Source organism: Centruroides vittatus, unplaced genomic scaffold (genome assembly GCF_030686945.1).
Source record: "Centruroides vittatus isolate TY-2023 unplaced genomic scaffold, ASM3068694v2 scaffold_932, whole genome shotgun sequence".
Classification (NCBI taxonomy): Eukaryota; Metazoa; Arthropoda; class Arachnida; order Scorpiones; family Buthidae; genus Centruroides; species Centruroides vittatus.
The window spans coordinates 1,398,636-1,417,143 of NW_027122721.1; the positions used below are offsets into that span (position 1 = coordinate 1,398,636).

The 18,508-nt window shown below is 30.6% G+C and overlaps 1 protein-coding gene across 2 annotated transcripts; it reads left to right on the top strand.

Moving 5' to 3' along the window:
* Positions 1 to 8,459: 8,459 nt before the first annotated feature.
* On the top strand, positions 8,460 to 12,239 carry LOC136990466 (THAP domain-containing protein 2-like). 2 transcript variants are annotated; one of them, XM_067288850.1, is made up of 4 exons: positions 8,460 to 8,492; positions 9,774 to 9,949; positions 10,092 to 10,351; positions 10,548 to 12,239. In XM_067288850.1, the coding sequence occupies exons 2-4, from the start codon at positions 9,879 to 9,881 to the stop codon at positions 10,739 to 10,741; spliced, it is 525 nt and encodes a 174-aa protein (XP_067144951.1). In that variant the 5' UTR covers positions 8,460 to 8,492; positions 9,774 to 9,878; the 3' UTR covers positions 10,742 to 12,239. The 2 variants fall into 2 exon arrangements, with proteins under 2 accessions (XP_067144951.1, XP_067144952.1); XM_067288851.1 differs by lacking the exon at positions 8,460 to 8,492 and having other exon boundaries at positions 9,612 to 9,949; positions 10,548 to 10,677; positions 10,830 to 12,239.
* The last annotated feature ends 6,269 nt before the right edge of the window (positions 12,240 to 18,508 follow it).

Consider the following 18,508-nt stretch of genomic DNA (forward strand, 5'->3'; position numbering starts at 1 on the left):
TGATTGCATTAAGACATTTTATTAGTATATTAATATCCTAAGCAAAATTCCTGGGCAGTTAGTAATAAGGTTTTCCTTGACAAGCCATTTAGTCCTTTCAATTAATCACTAAGAAAGTATTTCGCTAATTTTAAGCTAGTAAAAAAGAATATGCCATTCTCTAGAGGAAATTACGATCGTTTTAAGAACAATGTCTTATTTTACTTATACAATAGAAGCATCGCTTGTAAGATTTATATCGATTATCAAAATTCTATAAAATGGAGCCAACAATAACGAGCGTATATTAATAAGAAACAGAAGGAAGAACATACCCCCAAATATTTTTTGAAAATTGTCCACCCTGCCAAGATATATCTTAGATCTATTACAAGTATTTTTATTTAATACCACGATATAAAAATTACAAATATAAACAAGTAACAGGTACTGTACTGTATGTACTGTACAGTGTACTGTACATCTTACTTTTTATATCCCGACAATGAAAAATTTTCCTTACTCATTGTCATTATCCAACCCCCTAATACAGGCTATCGTGAGTTTCAATAATGCATTTTATGATTGATAGTGAAGATCTTATTTATTTTTATACTGTATAAAATATATAAAAATACCGTTAAATGTAATCGAATATTTATTTATAACATTTTTCATTCAGAATTAAAAGTTACAAGTCGCATCAGGTGGTCAGTCCGGTCACGTAAAGTTTTCTTGACATGTGTAACACATAAATAGGAGCCATTTTCCCATAGAAAGTCATTACAGGAATCCCCCTTGACAAATCGCCCACGTGTTACGCTGCCGTATCCCATCAAACCGATCATTTTTAAATAATATCCTGAATTTTGTAAAATATTAACGACAGATATTCTACGCCATCATCTTAACGTTGCTTCTGTAATATTCAACGTTTTAACCTTTTAAACAGTAAAGAATTAAAAAGATGGAGGATGAAATTAAGTTTAAAAGTGGGAAATGAATGGTTGAATTTTTACTTAAGTACTTATATCAGTAATTTAAATGGTAATAAATTAATGTTATAAAAGAGGAGTTAAAATTTCGAAATTAAGGATATTGCAGGCATTTATTTGGTAAAGTAGTAATATTGTGGGAAAAGGTTTTGTGTAATTTTGAGTTCAACTCGACTGAAAATTCAATTTGTTTTCTAGATTTTTAATTTTTAAATTATCTAATCTCAATAGTGAAGGGAATAATATGCAAATTAACTCGGTTCCTTTGACTGTATGCTCCTATGGGTACGTTCTACATCTCTGATAAAGTTCCAACCGCATCATTCAGAGCTTGAATTAACCCAAGAAAGCTAACAATTAATTCTTTTAAGAGACTATTAGGTAATAATCGCTAAGAGACTATTAGATAATAATCGCATCAGGTGGTCAGTCCGGCCACGTAAAGTTTTCTTGACATGTGTAACACATAAATAGGAGCCATTTTCTTATAAATAGTCATTACAGGAATCCCCCTTGACAAATCGCCACGTAAAGGAACACGCAAAAATTAAAGAAAACTTTGTTAATCCGATTTTAAGTAATCAAACTTCTGAACAACGGCCACTGAAGGAAACGTAGAAGACGGCCGTTGTTGGGAGGTGGACGTATAAATTGAAGAAAAACTAAAAAATGTATTATTGTTAACATAATAGAAAACCATAAAATAAAGGAAAATTGAAATTCGTAGAAAAGTTCTTTTCTGACGTGCGGAAACTCCCTAAAAACACACGTAAATCGATCTTTCATTGTAAACTATGACCTACGTTAAAATATGTATTAAAATGTCCTCTGCCGGCGGTAATAATTAATAAAAATTTCTTAAAATTCTTAAAGGACTGCCCGCATTAGGTGTTTATGTTAAAATTTTTAAATGATCACCGCTGGCATACGACGGTGTCCTGTTTTTTAAAAGACATTTTGAAGTCGTATCCTACGGTAAAAGGTCGTTTTTCGTTTGCTTTTTTAATTCTCTGCGTGTTTCAATGGGATTTTTATACCATTTTATTTCTTTTTTTCAATTGTCTACAACGTTTAAACGTAATTAGTCCTCGACTTTTATCGATAAAACTTTTTTTTTTCTTTTTACGTTTATAGATAAGTGCTTGTAAATTATACAATATAATTAGTATTACAGAAACTTGATTGTTACCAAATTATTATTATTCGGAACTACCCGAAGACGACAATTCTTATATTATCAATGTTTCAGCTTAAAAATCTTCCTGTTTGGGTGGCTTCGGGTGGATTGTGTTTGTATACAAGAGAAGAATTGGGTCAGGTAGCCTACATCTGTGGCCCCTCACCGTACGAAGTTAGTTTAGGGCCTTACGTTTATAAATGTATTATTTGATAAGCCCAAAAAAGGCCCCACGACAAGTTTAAATCCGTTACTGAAGTCTAAATTTATTTAAAATACACAAGTTAGCATTTAATTTTATCATAATAAACATATTATTTACGAAACTTAACGAGGTATTGTATCAATCGATGCGATTTCGTTTAATCTAAAATATTTATAACCTTAATGACAAGTGAGCTTAAGTCACGAAAGGTGCCAGGTGATCGGCTTGTAAAAATTACCATTAATTAATTATACGTATCTATCCGCTTATTGATTTTTAAGCACGCCAACAATTACCACAATTATTGACAATTTTTCGTAAACTAGGAAATTTCTAAACAATTTTCCCCCCATCTTTTAATGCTAAATTGTAGAGCTATCGATTTATATATTAAGTAATCATATATATTATATATTTTACATAATGATAACCTAGAAATTCCTTTACCAGAAACGTTAAGTAATGCTTCTAGATACAAATTACGGCTATTATTTATAGATTTCTTTTGCAATTTTCGTATAAACCTGGAATATTTCTATTAATTTTTTTTTTATAGGAATTTCTTACAGGAAATTCTACAAGTTTTCAGTCCCTCTTTTAACATTTTAATTAATAAAATAAAAAATTTAATGTTTTGTATCTTAATCTAAGGTTTTTATAATAGAAAAAACTTCTAAAATCAAGTATATTTTTATAATATTCGATGTTTATAAACTTTTATAATAATAAATCATAATCAAATCTGGAAAATCACGCTACATCTGCACGAATTGGTAATGGCGTGTTGGGCATACGTGAGACCATTTTCGTATTGATATTAATCATCCGCACTAATCTGACATTCACTTATTTTTGACAACGAATCCAAATCAATAGAAAATTGTTTATATATATATATATATATGAAAATTGAGCATTTAGAATCGAATGTGAAAGGCAGAAAATGGATGAAATTCTCTTAAATTCTTGATGTTTTTTTCACGTTTTATAGCCATTATATAAAAATTATATAGTCTTAAATTAATATGTTTTAATTGTTTTCGATTGCTGTTTTTATGTATAAGCATATAAATATGCTTTGTTTTGAATATTGCGTGTATTTTTTCCTAAAATGTAAAAGTTTATGTAAAAAATACACGCAACATATGCGAGATATTGATGTAATTTATATTATAAATAATTCATTGTATCTATATGAATTTTTAAAGCTCTAACTTTAAAATCTAGAATAAAAGCTATCTGAAAAGCCATTTTTAAGATATTTCTAAATAATATTCCTTAATTAAACCAATTTCTATTCCTTTTTTTGGGGTGAAATTTGAAAAAATTGTAGACCTATAAATTCCCACTATCATCCTCAATTGCATTAATCCGGCGATTCAAATAATTTCTATAGCTTCGATATAAAAATCTTCATAATTTTCAGAGATACTTCGATGTAAGGATGCATTTATTATTTAAATATCGATATAAATGTTTAATTATGATTCCTGGAACACGAGACAAATGACAAGGATCTGGTATTTCAGATGGAGCGACGAGTACGAATCCCACTCTTATAAGACAGTCTAAATGCATAGATTAGTTTAAAAAACTCCACTTTAATATTCTTTTTTACATAAAAGATTAAATTTTGGGACCTCTTATGGCCGACCGATAGGCCAAACGGCTCTGTGCTCCCCCATTTATCTGCACCTAATGGTCATTCTTTCGCTTAATTTAGTTTCATCTCTTAATGCTAATTATAAGAAAATGCATATAATTCTTCCTTAATAATAAAATCATATCAGATGAGCACCTATTTATACAAATTATAACAAATAATAATAATAATAAATATACCTTCAAATTGAAAAAAAAATTTACGTGGAAAATCAATTAGAAATTCTGCAAATAATTCCTCCAGATTTAATATTTTGTAATATTTGAATGATAAGATAATTTTATAATGAAAACAATGTATATAATATTAGAAAGGGGATCATTTCTCCTATCACGAAAGGTCAAAGTCATTAAAAACAATGTAGCGCGATCTAATATCACACAACTTAACCATAATTTGAAAACATTTTCGATACAGACAAACAATAAAAACAATCTAACAAATACAAAAATTATATTCGAATATCGTTCCCTAATTGTTCATTCTGTAGTTAGTGTAACGCGAATGGAAATTATACATCTGAAGCATTATTCACTATTATAATTGGAAGACAAGTACTTAATATACAGATCTGGTTGATAAAGTAAGCTATTAAATTGGTCAGTCGAGCGAACATTATTACTGACTCTCGACGAGAATTTATCTCGTGTCTTCATCCCTATTCCGATTGATCAATAGATACTATTGTTTATACACTTATCGGCCAACACAAACCTCGGAATAAAGAAAGTGATTATAACTAATTGAAATAATTAAATTAGACTTATCGTTTTCTTTTAAAATAAAATAATAATAAAAAAAAAATTGTTTAAATTAATTATCTATTTTTATTTATTTACTTTTTAATTTTCAGGTTTGTTACTTAAATTATCATTTATATCAATATTTTGTATATAATTCATCTATTTCAACTGAAATTTTATAAACTTTAAATATTTAAAAAGTCAAATGAATTAATTAAAGTGGTAAAATAACTTTTAAAAAATCATACGTGTATTTAATCTCGAATTGAATATTCGAACATCCTTTTAAGAGTAACAACAAAGCGATAGAGCATGCCACATATCCATACAGCTCGAGTGAATAATTAATTTTAAGAGCCATGCTATATTTAAATGCAATTGTAATTATATTCATTCGAGTGAAATATTTCATTCAGAAGTACACAATGTGATATCTTTCGTACATTCGACGTGACATTAGGGTTTAATAATTTTTAATGCCTAAAATCGATGGAAGAGGAGATAAAAGATAACTTATTCTGATGAACCAGTTATAGAAGTCGGGTCAAAAAAAATTTCATCCGAATATGTTGGGTCTTTTCCCTATCCATCGTGGTTTCGACTAGACCCACGAAAGGATGGAGGATGACCAGGAGCAAAGGCCCTCTTGGTACCCGCAAGCTGTGTAATCCGTAACCTTCAGTTCCGAAGAGTTTTTCCCGTTTAAGTAGGTTTCCGCTTTATTCCGGTTCCATTTTGTACGGGTTTTACTATTAAAAACGGATTTTCTAAAGAACTAATATACATTTCGAGATAATAATAATAATAAATTGACAAAATTGCGTCAAACAGCTGGTTAGCTCGGGGATTCATGATGGCCATACAGGATCAGGTCATGAATACCAAAAACTACAGAAAACACATACTCAAAGATACAACACTCACAAATGACACATGCAGAAAATGTTACATCATGCCCGAAACTATACAACACATCACTTCCGGTTGCAAGCTCTTGGCACAGACAGATTATTTACATAGACATAATCAAGTAGCAAATATAATACACCAAGAGCTTGCAAATACAAATTAGTAGACATCCACGAACCATACTACACATACATTTCACAGACAGTATTGGAAAACAACACGCACAAAATGTACTACGACAGAGCCATAATCACAGATAAAACAATTTACAACAGACCAGACATCACACTCATTGACAAACACAATAAAATCACATACATTATAGACATATCCATTCCAAACACACAATTACAAAACACGTGCACTGAAAAAGTCAGCAAGTACACAGAACTCGCCCAGGAAATAAGGCATCTGTAGAGGATGGATAGGGTGCTTATTCTACCTGTCGTTCTCTCCTCTACAGGTGTCATACCACACACACTACACAAAAGCCTGGGCACATTACAATTGAATAGAAACACATACATCACACTACAGAAGGCCACTACACATGCCATATTTAATAGTCTTCTATCGAAAGCATTTAACCGTAAAAATTTACGTATATATATATATTTTTTAATATTTGTTGTAAATAATAGATTCACACTTATCCCCTTTTAATGATAACGTAAATAGCTTAAAATCGAAGAGAAATAATATAAAAAGTTTATCTATTCCGAACACGACGCGCCATCCAACGGAAAAAATAGGAAAACCTCAAATTCAATCGCGGCCTGCGATAACTGCAACCGAGATCAGCAAAAGTATCATCAGCTGTGATTGGCCAAAATTTGCCACGACCGATTGCCATTAAAGCGTGCTGAAACTTTCTCACTTTTATTAAACAATTTTACTTTGTTCAGAACTGTACTTTTTTCAAATGCATTATTTTATTCAAAATGTTTGTAGGATATCTTATAATAATAAAACCAACCGCTGCCGTATGCCATCGGGCTATATAACGGCTATATTAATAATAAATTACCAAACAATTCGTCGCTAGTGGGAAACGTTAGGCGCCATCTCGTAATAAATTTAATAATTATAATTATAATTAAATATCTTATCACTGAAATGTTTACAATTTTTTTTAAAACTATGATGTTTATACTAAATTGTTATACAAATACAGTAAAATCTATCTAAAACGAAAAGGAAAATAATTCGATACCGTATTACAATACATTAACGTTATTTCAATTCAAAAATCTTCCTCGGAAAGAATCGGATAGATGACCGGCACGACTCTATTGTTAGCGGTAAAGTATGATGTACAGGGGCAAGCCACTACTAATTTGAGGTGGAGTGCATATATTTTAAATTATAAAATATGATTAAATATTGCAGCCCGGCATTGCAGAAAAATATAACAGTATACAGAAAAAGCCGGTTTCTCGTTTAAAGAAATTTCTCGATGGATGGCGTTAAAAGGAGAACTAAACCTGGCTGAGATTCAAAATGCTATTGTTTGGATACAAAATAAGTCAGGCACAAAATAATTATCTGTTTAACTTTATACTAGATTTAACTCGCAACGGTGCAATGGCTTTGTAATTCATTTAATTAAAAAAGGAATAATTTTTCACGAATTTCCACATGCAAAGAGAGAAATGGGTAAAAGCAATTAGCAGACAAAGTTAGTAATTTAAATACATAAATACTGATTTACATCTAGTAATTAAACAGAATATATTCTAAAGAGTTTAATATATTCAAGAATATATTAAATAGGATGAGCGTGTGTCAATGAACGAACACTTAAACAGCAATCATAAAAAATCATAAAGATAGACAAAACAAGTAAATCTACAAGAAAAATTATGAAAGTTAATCCTTAATAAAGAAGAAATTTGCTTAAAAGAAATTCTTTTTGTTTATTGTATATGCTTACAATATCGTATCTATATTACTACAACGCTATAGTTGCGTTCAAAAAGCAAATTCGCATTATAAAAGAACGTACAATAGTTACATCACTATACATACATTACAGGCTTTACAGCTTCCAAATACTACACTCTCTCTTTAATTCGACATATATCGGACCGGCGGAAGTAAAGAATGTCTCTGTAAAGAATCATGCGTTTAACAACTGCGTATTCCAATACCATAACGTGAAGCTTCCATAATACTGTTTATAATGGCGGTGACGTGTTTAACGAATGAAGAAGTAACTTGCCACAACTAAACCATGAACGGCTGATGCTCGTTGGTTAATACCAAAGTAGATTCTTTCCATACACAGACTATAGCATCCTTTTTTTCCCTTCCGTTGGGTGTTGACTACACTAGTCATATTACCCCGTGTTATGCCAGGTATAGTGAACAGACGTGTGTGGAATATTAATAGAGGTAGCGCTGGGAGTAGAGGGCCGAATGTAGGTATGGATACGAGTTGAAGGAGGAAAACTAAAGAGTGGAGGATTACGAGAGATAAATTGTAATAGTATTTGAAAAACCTGAAAGTGAGAGAATACAGAAGGTACAGTACTTGTACGCGTTATTGCGGGGGGAGGGAGATACTATTTAACGTCAGGCTATGAACGCCACCGTGTGGCCTCTCGCGGAAACAGATCTCGGACAGCAGAGAAAGTGGTATGACTAAACTTTATTTACGATCACTCGCTGGCGCCATCTTACGACAGAAAATGATAACTTTTAACTTTATATATTGTATATTCTATTTACACTTCGTATATTTCGCCGTGAATATTATTTAAAAGTTTTTTTTATACCTTAAAAGTCGAAGATAGAAGGGGGATCGTGTGTCATATTTCGAGTGAGTCTGATTTAACGGAAATTTTACTCTATTGGCATTTACAGTTTGTTTTTAAACAATCAACTCCATCCATAGAATTAAGTTTTGCCTTTATTAAAAAAAATAATAATTTTTATATTATCAAGTATTATAAAAGACACCAATAACAGATGGCGCCACACACATTTTAATTTTCGGCTAGTGTCTTAGTGTTTTTTAAACTTGCACTGTAATATCTTTTCAACGTGTCTTCTTTTTTAAGTCACAACTTAAACTGAAAAACTTTTTTCAACTACTGAGAAATCATCAACCTGTTATACCTTCTTTCCAAATTTTAACTTGGAAATATACTTTTCTTAATTTGTTTTTTACCGAAAACTTGTAAAAGAGAATGTTTTGTTTATTATAATTATCTCCTTGTTTATATTTACTTTGGGGTACAGAGCAAATATCGTTTAATATAAAGTTTAAAAGATATGCACACGTGTTATCCTCGATTAGTAGCCATATTGTTTACATTCACTAGCGCCACCACAAAATATGTTGGCAGCCGCAGGTGAGGATATAAAACAGATCTTTTCGATTTTTACTTTCCCGTCTCTGTTATAAATAACGGAGAGAAAATATGGCGATCGGTCAGAAAATGACTTATCTGAGAACTTTTACATTTTTAGACTCGGGGACTTCGAGAAACGCAAAAAAATTCGGCGCGGTTTTCTGTGCCAGCGGTACGGTGTCGTTTACCCACTTCGGAGCTTAATTAATAACTCCTGTGCTTTTTGTCAAAAATTTCTGAAATTTTGCGTAGAAGTTTGTGTATTAGGGGCATTGATGCTATTAAATTTTGGAGGTTAAAGGTCGAGGGAGTCACGTGTAATATTCCGAGTAGTGTCGGAGTTAATGACGATTTCATTCGTTATTAGCATTTATAATTTATTATTATTTTTTAATAAAACTCATCTTTATCCTGAAAATTAAGCTTTTTCCCGTTTTGTAATAATTAATAATATCAATTTTATTTATTTAAAATTCTTTATATAACAGATGGCGCCACCACAATTTTAATTAAATTTTTTTTTTGGGCCGGAAAAATTACGCAAGAGCTAGAATTCCCGTGGTCTCAAGTATACAGCGCTCGTGGCGGCAACGACGGGTACTATCGACCGCCATTTTATTTTAAGTCAAGACATCGAAGTCTGTACCATGTGTTGGGTAGGATTGTTACTTAAATGTAGTTCTGGATTAGTGTTTGCAAAATCTAGAGTATTCTAGTTTTTTTTCCTCTCTTTGCTTCGTTTCTAGATTATTATTACGAAGAAAAACTGACAACTTGGTGTAAGATACGTTTTTATGGGATAAAATTGTTTTAAATCGACAATTGACATCTTGAGATAGAAAAAAAGAAATATGCCCGCTGTATGTTCAGCATATAACTGTACCAACAGAAGTAATCAAACGACAAATATATCATATTTTAAGTATGTATGTAATTATGTGTATATTAAGAACATGGAAAGATTGTCTAATTGAGTCTTTCAAATCTGATGTTAAAAAATAAATTTTACGAGCTTATAATTTCATATATAAGAACTTATGTTATCAATTTTTTAATAATTACAGATTCCCTCTGAGAGACAAAGAACTTACTAAACAATGGGTAAGCAACATGAGACGTTACAAGTGGTATCCGACTAAAGCGAGCTATTTGTGCTCGGCCCATTTCGAAGTGAAATATCTTTACGACAGTAATGGTCGAAAACGCCGTTTGGCTAAGGCTGTACCGACTCTGTTTTCTTTTTCTAAGCGTTTAAAAATAAAAGATACTACCTTAAGATCACTATGCAGGAAACGAGCTTTGGAAGACAGTCCTTTGACACATAGTAAGCTTTTAGAAACAGCACAATGAATTTATTGTGACAGTCCTTTCTGTTGATTGCATTAAATTTATTACTGCCTACTCAGTAATAAATTTACTTTCATTTATTACTGTGTATAATGAAAGTAAAGTATTATAGTTTGTTTATAGTATGGTAAAAGTAAAATATAAGTTTCATTTATTATAGTATTCTTTTTCAGTGTCTAGTGGATCTCATGAGATAAATGATCACAATTACTGTCTTGATAGACAGTACAATTCCTACCAAGTCCAAGTACCAAGTACCAATACAGTACCAAGTCCAAGAAAACTTAAAAGAGTGAATGACAGGTTAGTGCAAGATAATTCAGATTTAATGAAGGGTGAAAACAATTGCAGGAAAAGAATAGTGTAGAAAACTGAGAAAGTATAGCATCCAGACTGGGAAAGATTGTGCAATTTGGTATCCGGTGGATTAAATGGTGGAACGATTCAATTTTCAGAGCTTTCGGAACTTCGGGATAAAAGTGAAGTGATTGAGCGTTGACGGCAAATATGAAAGTTTGTACAGATGTTGCACTCTGCTAGGGCATACGGATATCTTATAAAGTTTGAGACTTCCTCGTCCGAGGAGTTTCTGTCAATGGGTGACGTCAGTGGATCATCTGGAATTAAATGGGAACACTTTAGTGAACTTGTAAACTTGCTAGAAAAGAAAGGTTTGCATGCAGCAGACAAAATTAGAAGGAAGCACATTAATTTTCAAACACAAAAAATGAAAGTATTATATTAAAAAGCTTCTTTCCTGTATTATTTAATTACAAAAACTACTTAGTTATATATGACTAATGAACAGGCTATTTAATTAACTTATCCCAAAATGCATTTGGCCTTACTGGTTCTTATCAATTGGATGACATACAAAACAGTCTATGGTGACAATTAAAGCTTTTGCAGCCCAAACCCTTAGTAATTCAGTTGCTAATGCTATGATTTTCTGTAACAAATTAGGTTTAAAAGAAATTTAATAGGTGTGAAACAACATTTAAATTCATAAAAATGGTAGATATAGCATTTGATTTACTTAATTGTTGTCATCCTATGGGTAAAGGAGCCAAATCACCAGTTTTAAGGGGCAATAGAATTGATGAATGTGTTAACCATTTCAAAAATGTAAAACTTTTGGATGGAACTCCTGTATACTGTCAAATAGAAAAATGGCATTGTATGGCATTATTTTGAATTTAATAAGTTTAAAATAACTTGCCGAAACGTATGCACGGAAGGAAAATGCAGAGCTGTGTTAGACGTTGACTTGCAGAACAAGCCAAGATCATTTAGAGTTGTTTTCCTCCAGTATATTCATAATAAAGGAAGAAATAGGATCAACACAAATGCTGTTCAGTTTAAGAATGCTTATAGAAATTGTTTAATAGCACAATTTGAAGTGTCCTACAATACAATCTGCATGTAATGTAGAGATATCTGCACCATCTATTAATATACCAGCAACATCTGAAAATGTTAGCACATTGTACTTTGATCGTGATTTATATACCACAGTGAGTCCCCAAGTGTGTTCCGAGAATATCGTTCGGTATATGGCAGGAAGTATAATTAAGCAGGTTATCAAAAAAATTTATCGTATCGAGTTTTTGGAAGTTTCTTTTTGCATACCAATGGGATGCCTGTTTGTGAATGTCGACCGTCTGTTCACAGCAACAGAATTTGGGGAAGAAAGCCATTATGTTTTTCCTGTAAAACTTTTCAAGAATTATTTTAATTGTAGAATGCATCATATATGTAATTGTCTTTGGAGGAAAGAGGAAAACATGTTAGGCAAATATATACCAAAACTTATTGTCCTTTAAATAAAATAAGACTTATAATCAGAAAGACATGTAAAATACTTTGTATATACATGTAAATAGTGTGCATATTTAATTATTTAATATTTATTAAATTGTGTTGAGCAATTAAATTGAGAAGTTTATTTTCTTTTAAAACTCTTCCTTTCCTTTGGACTCCTTTACACAACACACAAATGGCACGACCTCTTGACCGAAAAGAAAATGACTGATGTGTATTCGATTTTCTTTAAACTTGACATTGCTACAGCCACTCTAAGTAAATATTCTAGCTCACTAGTTATGCAAATTGTTGCTGAATTTTTTTCAAATGCATATTTTATTTTCTGTTTGCAGTTTATCGTCAAGCTATTTTTTAAAGATATATTTAAATACTAAAATTTTACATTTTTGCTAATCAAAATGCTCTTTCAAGAGAAATATGCAGAGAGTAAGGCTATAATATCCTGAAAATCCTATTGACTAATTTCCTAACTAAAATTCGATTATCAAAATATCTAAAATATACAATTGAAAGATTCTGATATATATATTTTATTTTTCAGAAATTCCACATATTAAATTTGTTTTGTATGTCCTCAAATTTCATCCATTTGTAATTAAAACAGAAGGTTGAAACTTTGATGACGAATGCCTCGTTGTCGGATTTAGTTTTATGTTTTAGGGACGGGTCGTCCCTAAAACATAACTAGATCCGACAAAGGTAGGTGGTTGACTCACAGAGTTCCCATTCTCGAAGAAACACGACTAAAAATATTAACAAATGTTAAAGTTTTTGTTAAAATAAAAAAAAATTCTTTGATTCACAATAATTTTATCTGCATAAAATTTGTGCACAAAAACTGCTGCTTAAATGGTCTTAGCATGGAGTGGATAGTAACAGGAAAGTCAGGTTAGACTGCTAGAATGCTCCTGCCTCCTACACAAAGTAATTTTTAATTGTTATATTTTATTTAGCAGATTTAGATTTAAATTTTATTTTTAGTTAGTCATAACCAAAAGTTTAGAACTGATTATATCTTTACTGTAGGTTTTGTATTATTATATTTCTGTAATATCTAATTCTATGTAGCACGTACTGTGCTACATAGAATTAGATATCCAGCCATTAGATATGCTGCATTTTTAAAATCGGAAATAGGCCTATGTTATGGTCGTTTGTGTTTGAATCTGCTATCGTCATTAAGATTACAGTGTGACACACACAAAATGAAAGAAATCCAACTCTTTTGTCTATTGTAAACAGTAAAACTGTGTAAGTTTACAATACACAAAATTATTTAATTTTTTAAAAGGATTGTTCATAGTATGGAGGTGCTAAGCAAATACCCAAAGAAGGGAAACTGTGACATCATGTTACCCACCAATTAACTGATGATGATCTGACATCTCATCAGTTAATTGCCACCCCAGCCACTTAATGTGCTCCAATGCAGTGGACCAGTTTTAAGCATGGAAATTATCGGAACTATCCACACCATGTAGATCAACACTATCATATATATACATACACACAATTGATGCTGATGATTGGAAGGAAGTCTTTAAAGTGATCCTACAGATTTTTCAGTTATTTTTGAATGAGTTTGCAGCCTTATTAGTAAAAAAACTGAAAGAATAACACAAGCTTCCAGTTGTATGACACAATTTCAAAACCACAGCTAGAACGAAGGTAGGTGGTTGACTCATCAGTGGCCAAGTGGATAAAACCACCGAACACTAGTAGTTGGTTGTGGGTTTGTGCCTCGCCGACAGGCTGGCCACATGGTTTTCTTCACATTAGTAACACCTAAATAAGGGGACAGCTCCTGGGAGGCATTCCCCTAGGCAGATCGCCTGTGTTGCATTACCATAACCAAATAAAACCAAAAAAGCAAAGATGGTCAGAATGATGTTCAATTCCTGGAAACGTATTGTTGGGCAATTTACATAAATAGGATATGTTGAGCAAATAGACTTGCATAAACATTTGTTACGTTGACTTTTCTTGTAATAAATTTCTTCAGTACTACTAGAAAACCCCCTGTGATAGCTATTTATAGATTTCAGAAATTCTCTTTCACACTGCTCCAAAATGAATTGTAACATGTTAAGTCTGGATTTTGACTGCATCGTACTCTCTTTAAATTCAATCCATAATCTATTGTTCCTCGAATTTGTGTCCCGATATTCTGTAACCGTCCAGTACTGGGCCATCGAGAGGGAGGGGAAACTGGAAATTTTTCCGGGCTCAGAGAAAACTTACAGGAGTCTGAATTCAAATTATTGTTGTTTTTATTAAGAGAAAAAAAATCTTTAAGACTACTTTTTGTTAATAAACATTCTAAGTATTTTCACTTGTTCAAAAAACAAAAAGCTAAAGGGATCAACTCTATCCCAGGTCCTATGCAAACCTCTCAATGGCCCAGGACAGGGGACAATCTCATGGGTAGGAATTCTGTGGCCACTTTGTACATTTTATTACAAATTTGTAGATTTAAAACTGTAAAGAAAATTGTCATTTTAAATCTTAATATAAAAAAAAAACACAAGATCAATTTCATAAAAATATAAATTTTATTATTTAGTAATCGAAATGTATTTTTATTTGATAAACTTGCTATACACATGCTTGTATATACACAATATTAATTTACATTGAATAAAATACACTTAAATAAATCTTTTGCAGCAAAAAAATTTTCTGTTATTTAACAGAGGAGAGACATATTTGTACATAAGAACTTTAAGATTTTAATAAGTTATTTAATTATAAAAACTATACCAATCTTAATTTGTATAATTTTGAAATTTCACACTATTTTACATCTTATTAATTTTCTTGTTTTATGGTAATTATTTACATTGGCACTATATTACAATACTGCATGTATTCAAGTTAATATTTAGAATATGTGTACAGATATATATTTTATACTGTGTAGTTAATAGAAAAAATTCTATTAAATTAGCATTATTCAGACAAGTATTTGTTTTCTATGAAATACATCATTTGATTAAAATGACAGAAATAAAAGTCATATTTCTGCAATGATTTTCTTAAAATTTGTAATTGTTACGGAAATATTTTGTTGAAATTGTCAAGAACGTAACTACATACATTTGATTTTCACAAATTTTCATTCACCTCTTGATTAATAAGACTCGTGTGACTAAATTATTTAATTATTTGGCAAGATAAACGTCAAGATTCATGGATTATTAAGATTATTTTAGTTAAAAAATCTGTTAAAAATTGACAAACATTTCTTGCCTTTCCTACCAACCGAAAACATAAAAAGTGACAAGCAACCTATAGCCTGCGAAACTAATATATCAAAGTCAAACTTGCAAGTTGAGAAATGAACAATGCTTTTAAAAGACTCCACGAGAGTTTGTTATGCATGTGTATGTATGTATGTATATATATATACACACACAGTTCTTTCTCACTACATAAAACTTGATATCAGGTAACTGGTTCAAATTACTGGATTTACATTAAAAAGCTCATTTATATTTAAAAAAAATAAACACAGATTTATTATAAAAATTAACAGGAAAAGAAGTTGGATAGGATGCTAAACAAAGTTCTGGTTTCTCTCAGTGGCCCTGTATGTCGTCAAAATTTTGTTAGTTAGGTTTTGTCTATTATGCAAGAAGTAGAAGTTTCTGTAAAATTTAAAATAATAAACACTTTAGAAAGTTGAGAATTCTTACTGAACAGTATTATCTTGTTTAAGGTAATTGTAACATGTAAATTTGTTAGTATCAAAATTGTTCTCAATTTTGGAGCAATCAAATTATCTTATACCCATTAATTTTGTCAAAATTGATAAGACACAAAATATACAATAAAATTATATACAATGTGCTTCTTTATAGCTATCGATGCATCATATATTCACAGTCCTTGCAAGTAGAGTGGGTAACACATGCACCAATATTGTCTGTGGCTATACTGTTTATTAAACATTTATGTTAAACATTCACACATTTTTATTTATGCAGAAGAGCATAAAATGGAGCAGTTAAACATTATCTACATTTCATGGGATCTGTACTGCTTTTAAAACTTTTCTCTGTTAAGAAAGATTATGATGTATTTTAGAAATTGATGGCATCTTATATTTCTTTGATTCTGATTATTACAAAATGTATTCTTGTATATATTTTGATATTTTCTTTTCACTAGTTACTAATATCTAACTTAAATGTTTTGTGTGTTTCGTATATATATAATCAATGAAAAATCTGAAATTTTACAAAATAAAAATCAGTAATAGATCTTTTGCTGAATGTGGAAGATGACATTGCATATATTGCATGCTACATCTTTATATTTAATTCTAGAAAACAGATAAGAGGAGGAAAAAACAAGAATATTCCTGTATTTTAAGAAATATTTTTTATGCATTTGAGACAATTGTCATGCTTTTGTAATATTTTTAATTCCGAGATACTCTTTTAATAACAATTACATCTTACAATAGCAAATAAATTTTCAAATATTAGATTAACTTGAAATTACATAAACTTTTTGACGTTAACATAAAATTAACTTTGTTATTAGCTTTTCTGGAATCTCAATAATCCAAAAATGCTAAACCTAAATTGTGGTGTATGAATATAAACAGCCAGAGAAAATTTTTTAACGAGTTAGGAAATTAGAATTAAGCGTGATTTACACTGGATGCGAAAGTGAAGTGAGTGAAGCAAATTTTGTTCACGCTGCAAGCGGTGGTAAGTGTGGTTGCCAATTGTAGTTTCTCACTCTTACCAATAAATGGCATTTAAAAAATTTTTATATATACTGCAGTTACCACCTTAATGTTCTTTTTATTTACTTTGTTGTGTAAGTTTATTGAAATTAAATTACACAAATATCAATTTTCAGAATGATTCACAGCAGAAAAAAAAAAGTTTAAGAATTCTAGTTGAAAACGTTTTTAATATTAAAAACACCTTTCTCACTTTTTCTAGAAACTTTTAATTAAACAAACTAACGTTTTCAGTTATTTTGAATTCAGATGTTCTAATTGACATTTGAAATTATGTTAAACCTGATGAAGGCTATTCAAAATAGCTGTAAACTTTAGTTCGTTTAATTAAAAGTTGCTAGAAAAAGTCGAAAAGGCAATTTTATTATTATCTAGAAGTTCTAGCTTACAGCACATAGAACAGAGAATGTTTTTATTGGCTTGCGCTTACCAACCTAGCTGTCACGTACTACCATTGAATGACATGAAAATTTTCAACTCATTTTGCGAGGTTATCTACACTCATGTTTCTTTACTTTGTTACGTTTCATACCTTTCACATCCAGTGTAAACTGCACTTTAATCCATTACTCAACAAATTACAATACCAGATAAAAGCTAATAGTTGACTAAGATATATTTTTTGAGTAGAATTTTAAATCTTGTGTACTGTTCTCCATGTTTCTAAGGAATGTCTACTATAGCAGTTCAAAACTTTTTAAAAATTTTCTATTTTTAATATAATAGCGAGGTTGAGGCCGAAGTTTTAAATGCAGAAACGTGTATGTCGGATGTTCGGAGCCGCTTTCCTATAAGCCTAGAAGTTTGACAATGGCCTTTGGAATGTCGAGCGTGATCCCACTGACTTTCCAAATGCCATTGTCAAACTTCTAGGCTTGCATGAAATTGGCTCTGAACGTCCGAGTACGCGTTTTGTGTTTAAAACTTTGGCCTCAACCTCACTAATATCAAATCATGGCTTGAGTTAAAACTTGATTTTATGATTACATACAAATTTGTACTGCACTAAACACTTCATTTCCCTTTGACTATGCATACCAAACCATATTTAGCTTGAGTTAAAAATGTATCATCATATAGAAAATTAAACACATTGTCATCGTATTCTTTATAAAAACAAATATGAATTTACATAAGTATCATATGGAATAATTTAACTTTTTTGTAAAATTCTTATAGCTGTTAAAAATTCATGGCACTTTCTCATGATTTGCATTAATTTTTTATCAGTCAATCATGTTTTTACTGCTTTGCAAAATTAAAATAAATTAACTGTGGCTTATATTTTATTACTTTCATAATAAACAGAAAGTAATGACTTATTATGAAATAGGTATTTTATAAATATTAAAAATTAAATGCTCTTCTAGATTATTAAAATCAGTAGTTAAAATTTCAGAAATAATGTAATTGGACAGATGTAACTTTTAAATTAATCAATACGTTTACACATGATTTCATTAAATTTTCTATTTTGGTTAATGACTATTGGAAGTACTTAATTAAAAGTGAAAAATGAATTTGTTCATTTAAAATGATTTGCATTGCATTTTT

Coding starts and splice junctions, on each gene's coding strand:
- LOC136990466 (XM_067288850.1), top strand. CDS start 9,879: ATGCCCGCTGTATGTTCAGCATATAACTGTACCAACAGAAGTAATCAA. Junction 9,950..10,091: donor ACAAATATATCATATTTTAA/GTATGTATGTAA, acceptor TAATAATTACAG/ATTCCCTCTGAGAGACAAAG. Junction 10,352..10,547: donor AGACAGTCCTTTGACACATA/GTAAGCTTTTAG, acceptor ATTCTTTTTCAG/TGTCTAGTGGATCTCATGAG.